The sequence below is a fragment of the Mangifera indica genome, chromosome 11 (assembly GCF_011075055.1).
Source record: "Mangifera indica cultivar Alphonso chromosome 11, CATAS_Mindica_2.1, whole genome shotgun sequence".
NCBI classification, from domain to species: domain Eukaryota; kingdom Viridiplantae; phylum Streptophyta; class Magnoliopsida; order Sapindales; family Anacardiaceae; genus Mangifera; species Mangifera indica.
In genome coordinates this window covers 2,099,480-2,116,552 of record NC_058147.1, presented here as the reverse complement: position 1 = coordinate 2,116,552, position 17,073 = coordinate 2,099,480, and the positions used below count along the sequence as shown (strand labels likewise).

The 17,073-nt window shown below is 35.8% G+C and overlaps 3 protein-coding genes across 5 annotated transcripts; 2 read left to right on the top strand and 1 right to left on the bottom strand.

Annotated features, from left to right (window-relative positions):
* Window positions 1-1,608: 1,608 nt before the first annotated feature.
* LOC123229964 (5'-nucleotidase domain-containing protein 4) lies at window positions 1,609-8,860 on the top strand. Of its 2 annotated transcripts, XM_044656026.1 has the most exons (18): window positions 1,610-2,116; window positions 2,394-2,476; window positions 3,155-3,474; window positions 3,702-3,779; window positions 3,924-4,144; window positions 4,464-4,556; window positions 4,842-4,925; window positions 5,236-5,352; window positions 5,734-5,839; window positions 5,914-5,976; window positions 6,143-6,196; window positions 6,324-6,381; window positions 6,657-6,733; window positions 7,587-7,657; window positions 7,757-7,817; window positions 7,910-7,969; window positions 8,092-8,154; window positions 8,423-8,860. In XM_044656026.1, the coding sequence occupies exons 3-18, from the start codon at window positions 3,184-3,186 to the stop codon at window positions 8,543-8,545; spliced, it is 1,620 nt and encodes a 539-aa protein (XP_044511961.1). In that variant the 5' UTR covers window positions 1,610-2,116; window positions 2,394-2,476; window positions 3,155-3,183; the 3' UTR covers window positions 8,546-8,860. The 2 variants fall into 2 exon arrangements, with proteins under 2 accessions (XP_044511960.1, XP_044511961.1); XM_044656025.1 differs by lacking the exon at window positions 2,394-2,476 and having other exon boundaries at window positions 1,609-2,116.
* A 161-nt stretch (window positions 8,861-9,021) lies between these two features.
* On the top strand, window positions 9,022-10,497 carry LOC123229965 (50S ribosomal protein L27-like). Its single transcript, XM_044656027.1, has 4 exons — window positions 9,022-9,376; window positions 9,561-9,670; window positions 9,769-9,893; window positions 10,005-10,497. The coding sequence occupies exons 2-4, from the start codon at window positions 9,580-9,582 to the stop codon at window positions 10,236-10,238; spliced, it is 450 nt and encodes a 149-aa protein (XP_044511962.1). The 5' UTR covers window positions 9,022-9,376; window positions 9,561-9,579; the 3' UTR covers window positions 10,239-10,497.
* A 173-nt stretch (window positions 10,498-10,670) lies between these two features.
* LOC123229963 (probable LRR receptor-like serine/threonine-protein kinase At2g16250) lies at window positions 10,671-15,872 on the bottom strand. 2 transcript variants are annotated; one of them, XM_044656024.1, is made up of 5 exons: window positions 15,467-15,872; window positions 13,207-15,236; window positions 12,689-12,814; window positions 12,041-12,063; window positions 10,671-11,621 (listed from the first exon to the last, which is right to left on the bottom strand). In XM_044656024.1, exons 1-5 carry the CDS (start codon window positions 15,533-15,535, stop codon window positions 11,020-11,022), a joined length of 2,850 nt encoding a protein of 949 aa, XP_044511959.1. In that variant the 5' UTR covers window positions 15,536-15,872; the 3' UTR covers window positions 10,671-11,019. The 2 variants fall into 2 exon arrangements, with proteins under 2 accessions (XP_044511959.1, XP_044511958.1); XM_044656023.1 differs by lacking the exon at window positions 15,467-15,872 and having other exon boundaries at window positions 13,207-15,369.
* Window positions 15,873-17,073: the final 1,201 nt, after the last annotated feature.

Sequence of the window (17,073 nt, the reverse complement as noted above, 5' to 3'; positions counted from 1 at the left end):
CAAACGACTATTTCCCACCCAAGGTATGCTGTAATGACAAGTTTCCCCCCTTTAACTATGGAAATACCAAACACCCACCCATGGCCAGTTAAATTTAACAGAACCCTAACGCCTGAAAATTTTATCTCCTTTTGCCCCCCTAAAGTTTGAAAACAAAAATTTCCCCCCAGCCTAAGTTTAAGAAAATGGCAGTTTCACCCTAGGGTTTGGTTTTGAAATCTCCGGCGACCTCTCCGGCTCCGTTGCCGACGGCTTCTCCCTCCCGAAGAATCTTCTCCTTCCGGTGATCGGTTTCCTCCCATTTGGAGGCCCGATCGTCGTCGGAAAAGCGATGGGAGACGAAGAACTTCGTCGGGGAAGACAAAGTTCTTCGTCTTCCCAGACGAAGACGAAGCCGTCGTCTTCGTCTAAGAAGACGATCGTCTTCCCAGAAGAAGACGGTTGTCTTCCCTGCGAAGCCGATCGTCTTCCCAGACGAAGACGACGGCTTCGTCTTCGTCTGGGAAGACGAAGAACTTCGTCTTCCCCGACGAAGTTCTTCGTCTCCCACCGCTTTTCCGACGACGATCGGGCCTCCAAATGGGAGGAAACCGATCACCGGAAGGAGAGGATTCTTCGGGAGGGAGAAGCCGTCGGCAACGGAGCCGGAGAGGTCGCCGGAGATTTCAAAACCAAACCCTAGGGTGAAACTGCCATTTTCTTAAACTTAGGCTGGGGGGAAATTTTTGTTTTCAAACTTTAGGGGGGCAAAAGGAAATTATATTTTAGTTTATTTTTTAATATTATAGAGAAAATGACAATTTTACCCTTAACCCCGTTACTTTTAACTGGCCATGGGTGGGTGTTTGGTATTTCCATAGTTAAAGGGGGGAAACTTGTCATTACAGCATACCTTGGGTGGGAAATAGTCGTTTGGCCTTTCCAATCAAACGATACTGCTGTTTAAGTTTGATAAGTCTGCCATCAAATCAAATAATGGATGAAAATTCCAAAATATTTTTCAATAATGGTTGAAAAATTAAAAAAAAAATCCAAATTCTTTTCTCTTTATTTTCTTAATAACCCAACCACATGATTTTATATTCGTCAAAGGATTAGTTAAAATCCCACATGTTTCATATGTTTCAAGAATCATTCATTGCCGTTGCTACCACCCACCCAACTCATTAACTGCCTTATCTCTACAAAATCAACAAATATTGCTACCTTACTTTCAAAATCAAGTAACAAAAGTAGTGACGATAATAGCTAGACAATAATAGTAATATAAGATGACTATGGTGGTGGGAGGATAATCGATGATGGTGACAATAGCGGACAAGTGCATGTTGGTGGTGGTGGTCAAAGTTTCAGCTATTTAAGTTTCATACTAGATTGATGGATTTGGTGGTAATGGTGTCCACTGAGTTGCGAAACCTATAAAAAGAAGATCTCAAGGAATAAGTTGTTCCTTGGAGGCAATAGTTGATATTATCGTTGATTCAATGTTGACATGGTTATTGGCTGCCTGCTTTTCAAATGCACGTGTGTTCGGTCACAAAATACTGACCGTTAAAATGAAAAATAAAACATAAAATATAAATAAATAGAGAGAGAGAGAAAAGGGTCCACGGCAATTCTCACACACACGCTCAAAATCCAACGTGGCACGGCATCTTGATTTCTGATCTTCAACACATCCCTCACGCTCTTAACGTTTCCCTTCCCTCCGGTTCGGTGGCACTGTTTATTATTTTTCTTTTGGAACTGGAAGTTGAAACAAGCCGCATCAGGCATTAAATTCCAATCTTATCTTTGGATATGGATATGCTTATGGATATGGATAGTCCGATTGAAGCAACCGGCTCATTAAGTTTATATAATTGTTGTTATTAGATGTCTCCTCCTCTTCCAACTACATTGCCAAGTTGTTATCGCACCTTTGCTCCGGTATCCGATTCTTGTCTTTTATCTTCTCCGCTTACTAATCCCCAGAGATGCCTGTTTAATCTCACGATGCGAATTCCTAAGAGGCCTGTTCATTTTTGCCTTTCTCTCTTCTATCCGCCTCCTTTCTTATCGAGATTTCCCTTTCATCGCGCTTTTTCCGGCTCTAAATTATCTTTTCATAACGCTGGTTAGTGTTTTTCTTTTTTTGAATTTCTTTTGTTTTTTTAGCTTAAATTTACTGCTCTGTAAACGTGCATTTTGTTTTACTGTTTGTTTACTCTGGAGTTCTCTTTTATTGATTATATTGTGTGCATATTTTTGTGAAAGCTTATATCCGTGCTAGGAAAGAAGTTGTCAGGGGTTTGATTTGGTGAAATATTGTGCGGGTTAGGCTAGTAGGTAATAGGATATAGGTTGTTTTGGGAGCGAGAAGCTGTGGTTTAATTGAGAAATTGAATTTTTAGGTGTTTCCTGGAGCATATCTTGGAAGATTCTTAGGCTCGGAACCTAGCGTGGTGTACTCTGTGCCCTTTGGTTGATACGTCAGGTAAGATGTTCCGTTCCTAGGTATAATTTTTTTCCTTTTTTTATATCTGTAATTTCATTAACAAGAAAAGATTAAGCGTCTTGACATTTTGGGACTGTTAGATGAACCGTAAGAAGAAAGACGTTACAATGAATACTGGTCTCTTCACCTTATGTATTACTTGATCAAGCTCAAATTTAACTTCACCTATCTTGGTTAGGTGCCATTTTTGCTGCTTGTTTGTGAAATGAGTGGAGGAAATTGTTGATCTTGTAAATCTATTGCACTAGTTAATTGCATGCACTTTGCAGAGCATGTAACAATTGTTACATGTGAAATCTTCACGTTTGCATGGGCGTGAGCCGAGAGTGGTTGCTGGAAATGAAATCACTCTGTTTTGTTTGTTTGTATTGGCTGGAGTGAGAAAGTTATAAACTAACCTATCTGGAATTTATGTAGTTTTGTCCATTCCGTGCGTAGTAATAGGAATTATATTTGTATCTTGTGGAATTAGCTTTAACTTGGTTTTTTCGTGACGTTGTACCTGACTTTTTGGAAAATTAAGCCTTTGAATTCATGAATTTATGGTTAATCAAAATCTGTTGTATGCATATATGGACTTTATGCTGTCTTAATTAATTGTTTTTTTATCTACAATTTGCCACTTAAGCCAATAGTTTTCATTGCTGAATGAATCAGGAACCCATCAGTTGCACACTTGCAATTCAATGGATAAGGATCACGGGACTGGTTTAGGTGACCGAATATCACATTTTCATACCATGACCAAAACTGATGGTGGTCAAGAACCATGTATATGGTCATCTCCTGGAGGAGGATGTAAGATTGATGTAGGGAAACAAATCTTTTGCAACAGATCATTGAATATGAAGAACATTGTTGCTGTTGGCTTTGATATGGATTACACTCTGGCACAATACAGGCCCGAAACTTTTGAAACCCTTTCATACAATGGAACAATCAGGAAGTTGGTTTATGATTTGGGATATCCTGAGGAGGTTTGTCTGTTTCATACTGAATGCATGTATTGTGAATAATGTAAATCATGGCACAAATATGTGTGTTAGTTCATAGAAAAATTTTCTCTCAGGTTAATGTAGCAAAAGTCAGTTAGATCTTTTCTATCATATGATATGATTGCCATGAAATATTCTCCCTTTTTATTCAGTGATTAAAATTGGATTTTGATTTTAGTGGTTGGGTAAGCATGTTGATGTTTATGCAGCTGTTGGAGTGGTCATTTGATTGGAAATACATGGTCAGGGGCTTGGTTCTTGATAAAAAGAGAGGCAACATCTTGAAGGTCATTCCTCAAATCATTCATTTTTACTTAGCTTATTTCACACATGTTTTGCTCCTTTGTCTGGCCAACTTGATGTTCATTGGTTATGTGACTTCTTAGTTTTTTTTAGTAATTGGTTTGAGTTAGTGGTTGTCTCCTATACAGATGGATCGGCACAAATATGTGAAAGTAGCGTATCATGGCTTTAGAGAGATGTCCAAGGAGGATAAAGTCGATGCATATGGACTTACTCTAATACGAGATGCTTTTGATGAGCCAGACTATGCTGTCATTGACACTCTTTTTTCCCTGGCTGAAGCCTTCTTGTTTGCTCAACTTGTTGACTTTATGGATAATAATCCTGACAAAGTCCCAAAGTTAACTGAGTAAGAAAAAATATTGTGATTTTTAGTCTTCCATAATCCTTGATTGTAATGCTTTTTAAAGACCATTTTTTTTGGGAAATATGGTAACCATCTTTAGATAACATAAATGATTATAAGGTGAAATTCTTAGCTATCCTTGAAGGCATATTTTGGTCAACATTTGTATCCTGGTCAATTTACTACCTTTTTTTCTTGTTTTTATTTTCACAATTTATTAACACACAGGGAAGGAAGTTTCCAACACTGAATTAAATAAATGATTTTTTGTTGTGTATTATTGGTTTTTTTCTTATAATTTTTCTTTGAATTATTTTCTTAGTTACGCTCGTATGTACAAAGATGTCCGTGCTGCAGTTGATTTGTGTCATCGAGATGGGACCTTAAAGCAAATGGTTGCCAGGGATCCAAAATTGTAAGGATTAAGTATGGTGTCAAGTTCAAAGAGATGATAACCATTTCTAAGAAGTTGTTATTCATGAGCTTTCATTTCTTTGAAAACTATTTATTAAATTCTTGACTTTTTTTTTTTAATATTTAAAAGAGACATAAAATATTGATATATTATACTAGTCAGCAGCCAAGTTGATAATTGACATAGTCGTTGCATGTTTCAAACTAGATTATGCACATATTTACTAAGGTATATATAGTGTTGGTAAATTTTTTCTCATTTAGATCTTATGTTGTCATCTGGTAGGTATATCAATGAGGATACCTCAATTGTGCCAATGCTGGAAATGCTCAGAGAATCTGGTCGTTCAACATTCCTAGTGACAAATAGGTTTGATGTCTGTTTGTTCTGTTTTCCAAATATCATGTTTATGGATGGTCTGAGCTGCACCATGAATGGTTTGTATTATTGTTATCCTGTATTAATTTGTCAAATTCTATAAATTTTTACACTAGATGCTTAGTGTAAGTTTGGAAAATAATAATATTTTTTCTAAGTAGTTTTACTTTGTATCAAGTAATTGTATTCTGTCCTCTTTGTCTTTCCCATGCCATTTCAAATTGATGTAAGTTATCTGCTTGCATTTTTTGCTAATTAGAAAACAGTAACTTATCGTAACCTTTTGACTAATATTTTGCAGTTTATGGGACTACACAAATATTGTGATGAATTTTCTCTGTGGAACCCATAAACTGGATGGTAGTAGTACTGGCAACTTTGATTGGCTTAAGTACTTTGATGTGGTCATCACTGGCAGGTCATCTTCTTTTGTTGGACATCATCAACTTCGTTGTACTTTAATTTAGTATCTTTTTTCCCATTTTATTTAAGCATGTGTTAAGTAGATTTGTTTTATATATTGCTTCACATAATGAAGGATTTCAAATTTTTAATCATTTAAGACATATCTGAAGTTCAGTTTACTTTGTGTTTTATTTCCCCCTCTTGCTTTATACTAAACTGAATTTAGTGTTATATAGTGCTCCAGCTTTAATGATTTATTGTCAAGTTCTCTTTGACCAAATCCCTTTTTTTTTATAGATGACTGCCATTTTATGATAACATTAGTAGTAGGGTTCATGCATTCAGTCCTTCTGTCCTTAGATGTCTGACATTGAAGAAGTATCTCTTATTTCAGTGCCAAACCAGGCTTCTTCCATGAAGATAGTCGTGCCAATCTTTTTGAGGTTGAACCTGAGAGTGGAATGCTACTTAATACTGATAATGGCACACCTATGCCTCAGGTTAGTAGGTATATATCCTTTTTCCCTTCTATTTCATCCATTTTACTAAATAGTGCTTATGCTTTATGAAACAGGTGGGAAGTTTTTCACCGAAGTTATTGCTGAAGGGGGAAAATAAAACATGTAGAGTTTTCCAGGTATTTTTCAGCAATATCTAAGACACAAGTTAATCTAATATGATAAATCCAAGGCAACCAGGAAAGAAACAATGAAAGAAAAGATAATATATTGACAATCAACTGTTAGATAACTTTGTAATGGAAATGGGAATAATTTAATGATTCATATCATTTGTCTTTTTAGGGGGGTACTGTTGGTCATCTACATAAATTGCTCTCAATTGAGTCAAGTTCACAGGTGATGCTTTACCTGATAACCAAGTCAATAGTTACCAAATTACAATTCATCTTTGGCCTATTTCTGTTGTTATTGATTTATTGCTGACTTGAAATGGTAATAGAAATTTATTGTACCATTTTAGTAGGTTCTGTATGTTGGAGATCATATCTATGGAGATATATTACGCAGCAAAAAGGTTCTTGGTATGACATTTTAATCTTATTCTTTTCTTGTAGCAACAGCTTTTGAATTTTTACTATATTGTCTCATTTGAGTGAAATTAGATGTGATTCACACTATCATAATTTATCTCGATAGATTTGACTTGACGATATTGATATTTTAATTCTGCTTAATAAAAGTATACTGGCTGTTGTGAGAATGTGAAGGGCATATCCAGGATGCAATGCAATAAGGGGTTATATTTCTATTTTGGCTGCATAATAGAGGTTTCCTCGCATTCTTGTTTTGTGAGCAGGTTGGAGAACAATGCTTGTTGTTCCTGAGCTTGAGAGTGAAGTTAAGTTGCTTTGGGAATTGAGGGGTATGCGTAAGGTACTAAGGATGAGTTTGCAAGTTCTTGCAATGATAAGATGATATCTTATTACACTTTGTTGCAACAGTAATTTACCATTGTCTAATTCAATGATATCTTATTTCACTTTGTTGCAACAGTAATTTACCATTGTCTAATTCAATGACAAAGTTCATGTGCTGTATAACTGTTTATAGTAATATTATCACTGAAATCACACTTCCAAAATATTATAGAATTCATGGTAAGATAACAACATAACATCTCTAAGTGAATCTCACATCAGTCAAGCATGAAAGAGATGTTGGATATATATAGACATCTTAAATTATTTGAGAATGCTAAAACAAGACTAGTTTAATAGTTTGTGAACTCTAAGTTGTTAAGATGTGTTTTGGATCATCAAACCTAAAAACAAAATTGTGATAAATTGTATGTTTAAAATAAACAATATTTTGACAATAAATCGAGCTATTGGATTAGGATATTGCAAACATAATAGTTTACTTTGTAAGATACTAGATGCTACCTTATGTCATTGTACTTTAGCAGTATTGTGGTCCAAATTGTTAAAGTAGTTTTAAGGAAAACATCATGAGATATTTTTAAATACTTGAGGACTATTTCTCTAACTTAGGTTTCCGTAAACTCTTTGTTGTATGGTTTGCATTTAAGGGGTAAGGCTTACTGTGTCCCAACTTTTTTCTGTTATCCAAAATTCTTTAAAAAAAAATAAAATTCCTTCTGTACTGTCAATGTTTAAACCAATAAAAAGAAAAAAATATCATAGGTTGATTAACGGTTAAATAGTTTGCCATGGTTAATCAGTTGATTTTCATTTTTCCATTCAACTTACATGATGTTTTTGCACAGCAACTTCGCTTGCTAAGGAATGAGCGCGATCTTATTGAAGATCAAATACATCACTTAAAATGGTCTTTAAAGTAAGCAATTTTCTGGCAATCCATTTTATTTTTCCCACTCTGAGTGAAAACATATTGTTATAGTGTTTGATGCATTTAAATATTAAATGTTCAATTCAGGTTTGATGCTATTAGTGATGACGAAAAGCAGAACATATCTTCTAAAATAGATGAATTAGAGGTCAGAGCTGTCATGTTAATTTTGTAATAACCAAAAAATTCTGCCAGATGAACGGTATAAATTTAAATCAAATTTATCTGTTGATGTTATAGTCTCAAAGGAATCAAGTGCGACTCACTCATCAAGAGGCTCAGCGGAAATGTCACCAGAAGGTAAAATTACTTGATTTTACCTTGTGATATGTGTTTCATATATTTAGATACTTATCTTAGCAGCCGTTGGATTAAAACAACCAACATACGAACCACAATGATCTGTTTGTTTACAAGTACAGTTTCACAAGATCTGGGGGCAACTACTGAAGACTGGTTATCAAAACTCTCGCTTTGCTCATCAGGTGAGATTTGATATTTTCAAAATTATCATTGTATTGCAGACTGTCAAAATTGTCTGTAAGATGAGTTTGTGTGTTATTTTGAAACATTTTGGTCATTTGTTGAAGTGTTTATGCTAAAGACATGAATGCGAAAATTGCAAATAATAATTATTGTATTTTTCTCTAGTTATATGCCCATCATCTGGATATTCAAAACTGCATACACATAATATTACTCTTGGAAAAAAGTGCCATAACATTGCAATTTCGTGGGTTTTGGTGATTGTAGGTTGAGAGATTTGCTTGCCTTTATACTAGCCAAGTGTCCAACTTAAGCTTGTACTCTCCTGACAAATATTATAGACCCGGTGAAGACTTCATGCCTCATGAATTCGATATTCTGCCCATTTGAAAGCGGTTATCATCATGACAAGGGGAGCTTGGAGGAGTTATCGGTTGTCTATATCGAGGAAGCACGAAAATGAAGATTTACCGAAAAAAGAAACTGGCTTTTAAATATGCCTTTGTGTAGTTTGAACCGTGATGATATCCTGGATATATACAGAGCTCTCAATTTACAACTCTGCTTCAATTAGACGGTGGGGAATTTGATTATGCACCGTTTTTCTTTTTTGTAAGACCAAAGTCGAGTCAATTTTTGGACTGTTTAAAGGAAATCGTATTACTATTTTTTACTACTTAAATAAATAGGGAAAATTATACATGATCCCAAGGACCAAATAAATATTGGATGAAGCGAAAACAAACCAGTTATCGTCCAAATGACTATTCCCTCTCCTTCTTATGTTTTCCCATCTGTAAAAAATTCTGTTAATGTAAAAAACTGACTCAGTATTAATAAGGTAGATGATGGATTTTTGGCTCCCCTTGAAATCTAACAGAAATTAGGTTGAATCTGCCCTGCGAATTTTCAGAAATAACCTATTTGTCAATCGTAAAGACTGAAATAGCCTCTAGAGAGACGCAAGATTTCCGTAGGCAATTTAGTCTTTTACTCAAGAATAATCCCAAATGTCAAGATTTTGGGAAATTTTTCATTGGGCCCTTTGTTTGGGATGACCGATAGGCCAACAATCAGCTTTTCACGTCAATTGGTCCTTGGCAAGTAAAACCCTAGAGGGATTCAAATAATTAAATAAATTAAAGGAGAAACGCAGAAACATCTTCCCATCCCATCGATTAACGATCACTTGATCCTGTAACTCCAATCGCAGATAGATAGGTACGCAATTTTACTATCTCTCCAATATATTACAGGCAAGACCCTAAGAGCTTGTCTCTGTAAACTTGTTTTATATGGAGTGCAACTGTGCTTGTGCAGATATGTTATTACGAATTGATAGGGCGAAAACCTTACACATGATGAAATTTATGTAACATTTGCTGCTTGTAAATATTTCTGATAGGTTTAGCTCTTAGAGGAAAATGAGCATGTTTAATGTTGCATCAACATTCTGCAAGCGATTGAATGTGAAAGAGTTGATTACCAGTGCGCCGTTGTATGGCAATCTTGCTGGTAATTTACACTTCATTTTGACACGTCATTCATGCCGGTGTCATTATTTAATAATACTACTAAATAAATCCGGGTGATGATTATATTGTTACTCTTAGATGGTTCCGCTGGTGGATTAAGTTTGATGTTTAGGCGTTGGGCTACAAAAAAGACGGCTGGATCCACCAAGAATGGACGAGACTCAAAACCCAAGAATCTTGGTGTGAAGAAATTTGGTGGTGAGGTGAGTGAATGATTTATATGGATTTGGATATTTCATTGTACGAATAACTGTGTTGTTTGTAGAGTCTTCATTGCTGCATTGCTGTTTGTGGCTGTTGATTCTGCTATGCAGAGAGTGATACCTGGAAACATTATAGTTCGGCAACGAGGAACTCGATTTCATCCAGGAGACTATGTTGGAATGGGAAAGGATCACACCCTCTATGCCCTCAAGGAAGGACGTGTGAAATTTGAGACACACAAGCTGAGTGGCCGCAAGTGGGTGCATGTTGAACCCAAGGAAGGGCATGTCCTTCACCCAGTATATGCAAACTCCTCCATACCACAGCTGGAGACTGCCACATAAAGCCCCCATCTTCTGCTGATTCAATCAAGTTAAGTCTTTATCATTCAGTTTTTGGAGTCAGATTTAGGAATTGAGGACAAAATTGAATTAACCATGGGTCTATTGACAATATATACTGTTTCTCTTTACAAGATTTGCATGCTGTTTCAGTTGGTAATTTGAGGTTTCTGTATTTACAGCATGTGTTAATTCAGAAAGTATCCATGTTTGGACTCAGTATAAAATTTACAATAAAATTATGTGCATTCAATTTAGAGTATCCAAATACCATACGACTGAATGATTTTGAATTAACATACCCAATTGGGTACTTAGAACTGAGTGCGCACTGCTGTAAAATTATATCTGAATTTGGTAAAGTAGGTTGAATGTGATGTTCACTAAAGCTGAATCACGAATTAAATTATAGGTACATTTGCTTTGGGCGCTTGATTACTGAATAACTTGGAAATTGAATATGTTGAAGAAGAAAACCTAAGCTTTTACAATTTTACCAGGGACCTATAAGAGAGTATCAATTACACGAAATTTCTACAGCTTGCTTTAACAATCAGCAAGCTCTGAAACCCAAAAAAGAAAAAAAAATGGTTGAAAAAATAGATTCTTTGGTTGTCTCATTTACACCAGCAGACTCTTCAGCCATTTCCTCGCTAAACTTAGTAGCATCTGGCTGCAGTGCTGGTCTTCTGAAAGCTTATTAAGGACATTCACTCTTCGATGAGATGGTCTTTCAATCGGATTATGCAAAATCAATAAAATATAATCCCAATCACTCTTTCAGCTAATGCACCTCTTGCCTCTCCATTTCCTGCATATCTACTGGTTCAGGGAAAATCTCATTTGATAACCTTTTATTTGAAGACGAGTGCTCAATTCCACCGCTGCCATGAGAGCCTAATCTCCCCAGCTGTTTCAGACCACCGATACCTTCTCTAGTTGGTTGACCAGAAATGGTTGCACTCTCTGATGAACTCTGTCGCCAACTACCAAAGAAAGTGGTACTCCATGACTGTCTAGATGAAGTTGTTCTGAGCCTTGCGGAGCTGAAACTCTCCACTCTCACCACTTTAAAAGGGTTTTCCAATGCTTTTAGAATGTATTTCATCGGTGGTCGTTTTGAGGGCTTGGGGTTTAGGCATGATCTCGCCACAATTGCCGTGGCCCATACTTCTTCCAATAAATCTTCATCTACAATCAGAGATGGATCAACAATCTTTGTCACCATTTCTTTGTCATTTATACTGATGTAAGGTAGCGTATGTTCCAACCACTCTCTCGTAGTAGCCTCATCCGATTTGCTAATGCCAAGCTTGCCCGTTACAAGCTCAAGTAAGACTTTACCGAAGCAGTAGATATCATAAGCACATGTTGCAGTGGATGAACCTGTTCATCATTGAGGAAAATTATTATAATCGATCTCATTTCAATCTTAGTACAATGGGACGATGAAAAACCTAAGAAAACGGCATATACTGAACACAAAGCTGAACAGTGACACTGGATAATAATGCAGAATTTATCATTGGAGAATATGGCTGCTGATTCAGCCAAGGATGTCTTACGTATGAACCTATGCTAACATATTAGCAGTAGGACATCTAATTACCAAAAAGGACCATTCAATGGTTCTTTTGTAGAACAAGAATATTTTTCACTGAAGAAAAAAGGTACAGTTTACAGTTGAATTCAGTTAAGAATAACCGGGTTGGGTTTACTAACGACAATGAACCTCAGTAAAACACAAACTGTGTCTGCATTGACCAAAAAAAATCGAAATCAATATGTATAACAGAATTACATACCAGAAGCAGTTGGGTCAGAGGCTCTGCATATCAACAAATAAAAAAATTGTTATTATGGCTATATACAAAACAACTACAAATATGAAAAAGAGCAGGTATCGTAGCACAAATGAAAAGGAAGAAATTATTAGCAGTGAATATTTTTCAAAATATTGCAGGTTTAAAGGAATAACACAATCAGTACTCAGAAGAGAATTTCAACTCAAATTCAAGGTCGCAATGAGTGGTATTCAGCTGTGAGAGAAAGGGACTCCAAAGCAACTAAAACTTGTATGAACATTACATTAACAAGAAACCAGGACATCCATGTCCAGTTATATTGTGTTAGTTTGGGCATGGCTTGTTTACACCATAATTGACCAGCTAGGAAGCAGCACAGAGTACAGCATGGATCTGTTCAAGAAACTCTTGTGCATCTAAAGAAAGGAACAATATATGAAGTCATGCAGAAAACTAATTACTGACCAAGCCACAACAAGGATCAATTAACAAAGAAAAAATCTTGCACCAAATTGTTTAATGCCAAAGAATGTAGCAAATTAAAGCCATGTGTAACTCAACATATAGTGAGGCCACAAGGCTGCACAGGCTACTATTTTTTGCACAAATAAAAAAGGCTGACAAAGCTAGTGGCTGAATGGTACTTACTGTTTCCGTAACAATCTTGTTATCACATTCTGGTGAGAATCCCCTTCCTGAGCACGAACCTCACTCAAGCTTCCAAGCCGAACTTCAAATTTATCATCAAGAAGGATACTGCTTGCTTGAACATCTCTATATCAAACAAAAACATGATTGCATTTAAGATTTACAATACCAAGCATACATTCAACAAAAGCTAGTAACAAGTTATTCAAAGTTCCATGTGTACATTATGAAATAAAGCAAAAAATGGCAGGAACTGGCCTAAATATGATTGCATATGGAAGCTTTGAAATACCATATAAAGCTTGCTAGTGTAATTCTAAATTTGGATATATCCACTATTTGATATTTAGATATAAATTATAATCGAATTTGAATGTAAAAATATCCTGTTGCTGCAGCAGAAGTTCTGCCATATTGTAAGTTAAACCTTTATAATAGCTTTTAATGATCATAATCAACAAAAAGCCATCCGTCAAAACCAAAGAGAAGAATGGTATCAAAAACAAGTTTCTTTATACCTGTGAACCAGGGGAGGGTTGCACTCATGATGTAGGTAGGATAGGCCTTCTGCAGCTCCTATAGCAATTTTCAATCTTGTGATCCAATCAAGGGACTGTAAACCGTCATCCTCCAAATCAGTAACCCTGTACAAGGAACTAGCCAAATCTCCACATACCATATATTTGTAGACCAAAAGTTTATCAGTCTCATGCTCCAAGCATTGGCCCAAAAGTGGAACCAGTCTTGCATGTGAAACCTTGTTGAACAAATCTAATTCCATCTTGTATGAATCCTTCTTGAAAGAATGTAGACTGACCTTTTTTACTACAACAGTAGTTCCACCTTCCAAAGTTCCTTTGAAAAGGTCTCCAGAGTGCCCATGTTTGATGAGACTTGCAGCACTAAAACTGCCGGTTGCACGGAGCAACTGCTCATATGTAAATGAATCACCAACACTGGATTGAATATTTGGATCCTTGGGAGGCAGTGGGCTGTCTCCTTCTGGAACAGGACCCACATTTGCACTGCCTCTTTGATTTGCAATACCCTTATCAAACCTTCTTAGGATCAGTACCAGTACTGTGACCAAAATCACAATGAAAACAAGCCCGCCAAGTACTCCCACTAAGATGAATATCCATCTCTTACTGCTCTTTGCCTGTTTTGATAATGGTGGCTGTGTAGGTCCTATAACTTCAAAACTATCAAAACTCAACCCTCTCCGAGTGTAAAAAAGTCTACAATCCAGAGGACTCCTCTGATTTGCTACATCTTGAAGGCAATTTCCATCCAGAGTAACATTTCTTCCACTAAAAGATGCTGCACTGCCTTGAAAATAGTTCCTTGACAAATCAATAGAACTAAACTTCACCAATGAAGAATTCAATTTTCCATATAACATATTGTTTGAGAAGTTAAACACAGCACCGAAGGAATTACCATCTGCACTCAAACTCAGAAAAACACCTGTAAAGTTATTATCAGACAAATCAAGAAGCTGCAAGTTATGCATTGACAACAATGCAACCGGAAGTGCACCATCAAATTTATTCCCACTCAAATCAGCAACTTGCAACTGATCAAGACCTGAAAACATGTCGTCTGACAAGTGCCCTTCTAGTTCATTTCTATCAACAAACAACTTTTCCAAACTCTTCAATGCTCTGAATTCCGCAGGGAGTGATCCAGACAAGAAATTCTTACTAAGATCAAGCTCAACCAATTTACCAAGATTCTTCAACTCATCAGGAATAAATCCCGTCAAACTATTATCAGATAAATTCAAGAATTGAATGCCAGAAAGTGAACCTAAACTAACTGGAATTTGCCCAGATAAATAATTCGAGGAAAGGTCAAGCGTTGTAAGTTTTCCAAGAGAGGGAAAATCTGGTATAGAGCCAGTAAGTGAATTATGCGAAAGATCCAGAACTGACAGTTCTTTTAATTGTCCCAATGTAGAGGGTAATCTACCAGCAAGATTGTTACCTGATAAATAAACAAAATTCACACTACTCAAATTACCCAGCGAACCTGGAATCGAACCGGAGATTGAACAAGAGCGGAGATCGAGAACGCGAAGCACCGGAAACCGAAACCCGAACCAGTCGGGTATTGACCCGGGAAGAGAAAACCCGGACGCATTGAAAGAACGTAACTGGGTCAAGTTACCTAAAGAGTCAACACTGAAACGGGGATTTAGCCGACCAATTCTGGTTCTTTTTAAACCCGAAATATTGATTCCGATAACGCGGCCGTTTTCACATTGGACTCCGTTCCAGAACTTGCACTGCTCCGCTTTTAACGGCCAGTCCCTACTTCTGAGCCCCAACGACGACCGGAGATCGAGCAATGCATGGCGTTCGACGGCGGAGTTTAAAAAAATTTGCTGCGCTTCGACGCACTGGATCAAGAACACAAGTAAAACAGCAACCTTTAATCGAAGTGGGTTGGCTTCCATGGTTGATATTAACAATAAAGTGAAGAGTGTGTTCTTCACGAAAACTTCTGTTGGCTCATCTTGCCTTTCTTCTTGTTCTTGTTCTTGGTCCTTGCAAAAACAAAAATATTCAAAAGTGTTAGTACGTATTATGTTGACCATGTGCTTGTAAAATTGCTTTAACATTTAATATTCTCTTTTTCTACTCTGTTAATCTCCATTTATGCACAACTAGTCTGTTCTTAAAATTGCAGTAAATGAAATTTCAGACAACTTACCACCCAAAGATAAATACAAATAATAACAATAAATAAAGATTAATTCTCCCTTAAAATTCTTACTTCAATGACGAGATTTGATTCTGTAATCGATGTATATTGTTCCTCATTTAACGCAGATCCAAATAACATAATGTACCCATGAATTTTCTAATGACACAGAGAGAGGGTCAAAGTTGATCGAGTTGTAAGAGGTGGTTCTAGAGATTACAGTGCCCAGTGAGTGCCTCGCACACATTAATGAAATCAACCTCTATCAGTTTCACTTTCACCGGAAGCTTTTAATGAGACTTAATTTTAAGATGGTCAAGCCTTGGCTCGACCCACTTCAGCTTCTTGATTGGGTTTGTGTCAGATATGGCAGAACCCAGAAGCCCCAGCGTATCTGTATGCAGGTGGCTAGCATATTGGTCAACCAGATCCTATTCTCAGAGTCTATCCCTAATTTGATCTCTCCATAAAATTAGCACGCTTTGATAATGGTTTTTGATTTAATATATATTTATTTTCACCTTTGCTTCTACATGACCCGTAAAACTTTAGGTCAACGAAAGTTAGAACAGGAAATGTCTCCCAGGGATCAGTGATCTATCATGTGCATAGTGGAAAAGGTGGATGAGTTTAAATTCCTTTCATGTTATTTTAAAGGCCAAAGGACTATTTCCCACCCAAGTATGCTGCATTCTCAAGTTTTCTTTCATTAACTTTGAAAATCTCAAATACCCACTTATAAGTAGTTAAAATTACCAGTAGTAAAAATAAAATCGTTATTTTATTTATAATATTAAAAATAAATTAAAATATAATCTCTTTTTGCCCTCTTAAACTTTAAAGACCAAAAATTTTCTCTACACTAAGTTTTAAAAAATAACAGTTTCCTCTTAGAGTTTCATTTCCAGATCTCCGACGCCATCTTCAGTGTCATTGCCAATGGGCTCTCTCTCCCAAAGCCTCTTCTCCCTCTGACAGTCGCTCTTCTCCCATTTGGAGGCCCAATCGACGTCGGAGGAGCCATGAAACCAATAATAGAATCAAGTACAATCAAAATTGAGGAAATTTTTTGAAAATTTAATTATTTTTTATTAGATCAGATGAATTTCTAAAGGTTTATAAGGAAAAATAAATTTAAAAATAAAAAAATATCGTATATCTATTAAAATGTCTTTTATAGATAATAACTTACAAAATTATGTTTTTTTTTCTGTATCATGAGATTGAAATATTTTTTTATTTTAATTGTTTTATTAAAATCAAATAAATAATTGTTACTCTTTAAAAATAATATGTTCTAATCTCTGTAAGTATACATATCCTAATTGATTTTATTTTTTACAAAATTTTAAGTAAAAATTATTTATTATAATTTGATAATAAGTTAAACCGGTAGATTCCCGATTGAATTGATCGACCCATGAACTAATAAGACAAACAATCCAATCATCAGTTCAGTGTTAAAACATTGACCATACATCAATTTTATTAGTAGTGAAATACAATTGAACATTTTTTTTATAATCAAGATTTTATTCATATTTATTAGATGAATAAACTTGAAGTATAATGATCTGACTCTTAATGATTATATTAGATAAATTAATATTTAATAAATATATAAAAGACTTGAATTTAAATTTTCACCTAAAAATTTTTAATACTTTAGTGATTTTATT

Coding starts and splice junctions, on each gene's coding strand:
- LOC123229964 (XM_044656025.1), top strand. CDS start 1,876: ATGTCTCCTCCTCTTCCAACTACATTGCCAAGTTGTTATCGCACCTTT. Junction 4,145..4,463: donor AAAGTCCCAAAGTTAACTGA/GTAAGAAAAAAT, acceptor TTATTTTCTTAG/TTACGCTCGTATGTACAAAG. Junction 6,382..6,656: donor ACGCAGCAAAAAGGTTCTTG/GTATGACATTTT, acceptor TTTTGTGAGCAG/GTTGGAGAACAATGCTTGTT.
- LOC123229965 (XM_044656027.1), top strand. CDS start 9,580: ATGAGCATGTTTAATGTTGCATCAACATTCTGCAAGCGATTGAATGTG. Junction 9,671..9,768: donor GTTGTATGGCAATCTTGCTG/GTAATTTACACT, acceptor TGTTACTCTTAG/ATGGTTCCGCTGGTGGATTA. Junction 9,894..10,004: donor TGAAGAAATTTGGTGGTGAG/GTGAGTGAATGA, acceptor TCTGCTATGCAG/AGAGTGATACCTGGAAACAT.
- LOC123229963 (XM_044656023.1), bottom strand. CDS start 15,311: ATGTTAAAGCAATTTTACAAGCACATGGTCAACATAATACGTACTAAC. Junction 12,815..13,206: donor AACCCTCCCCTGGTTCACAG/GTATAAAGAAAC, acceptor TGTTTGATATAG/AGATGTTCAAGCAAGCAGTA. Junction 12,064..12,688: donor ACAAGATTGTTACGGAAACA/GTAAGTACCATT, acceptor GTTGATATGCAG/AGCCTCTGACCCAACTGCTT.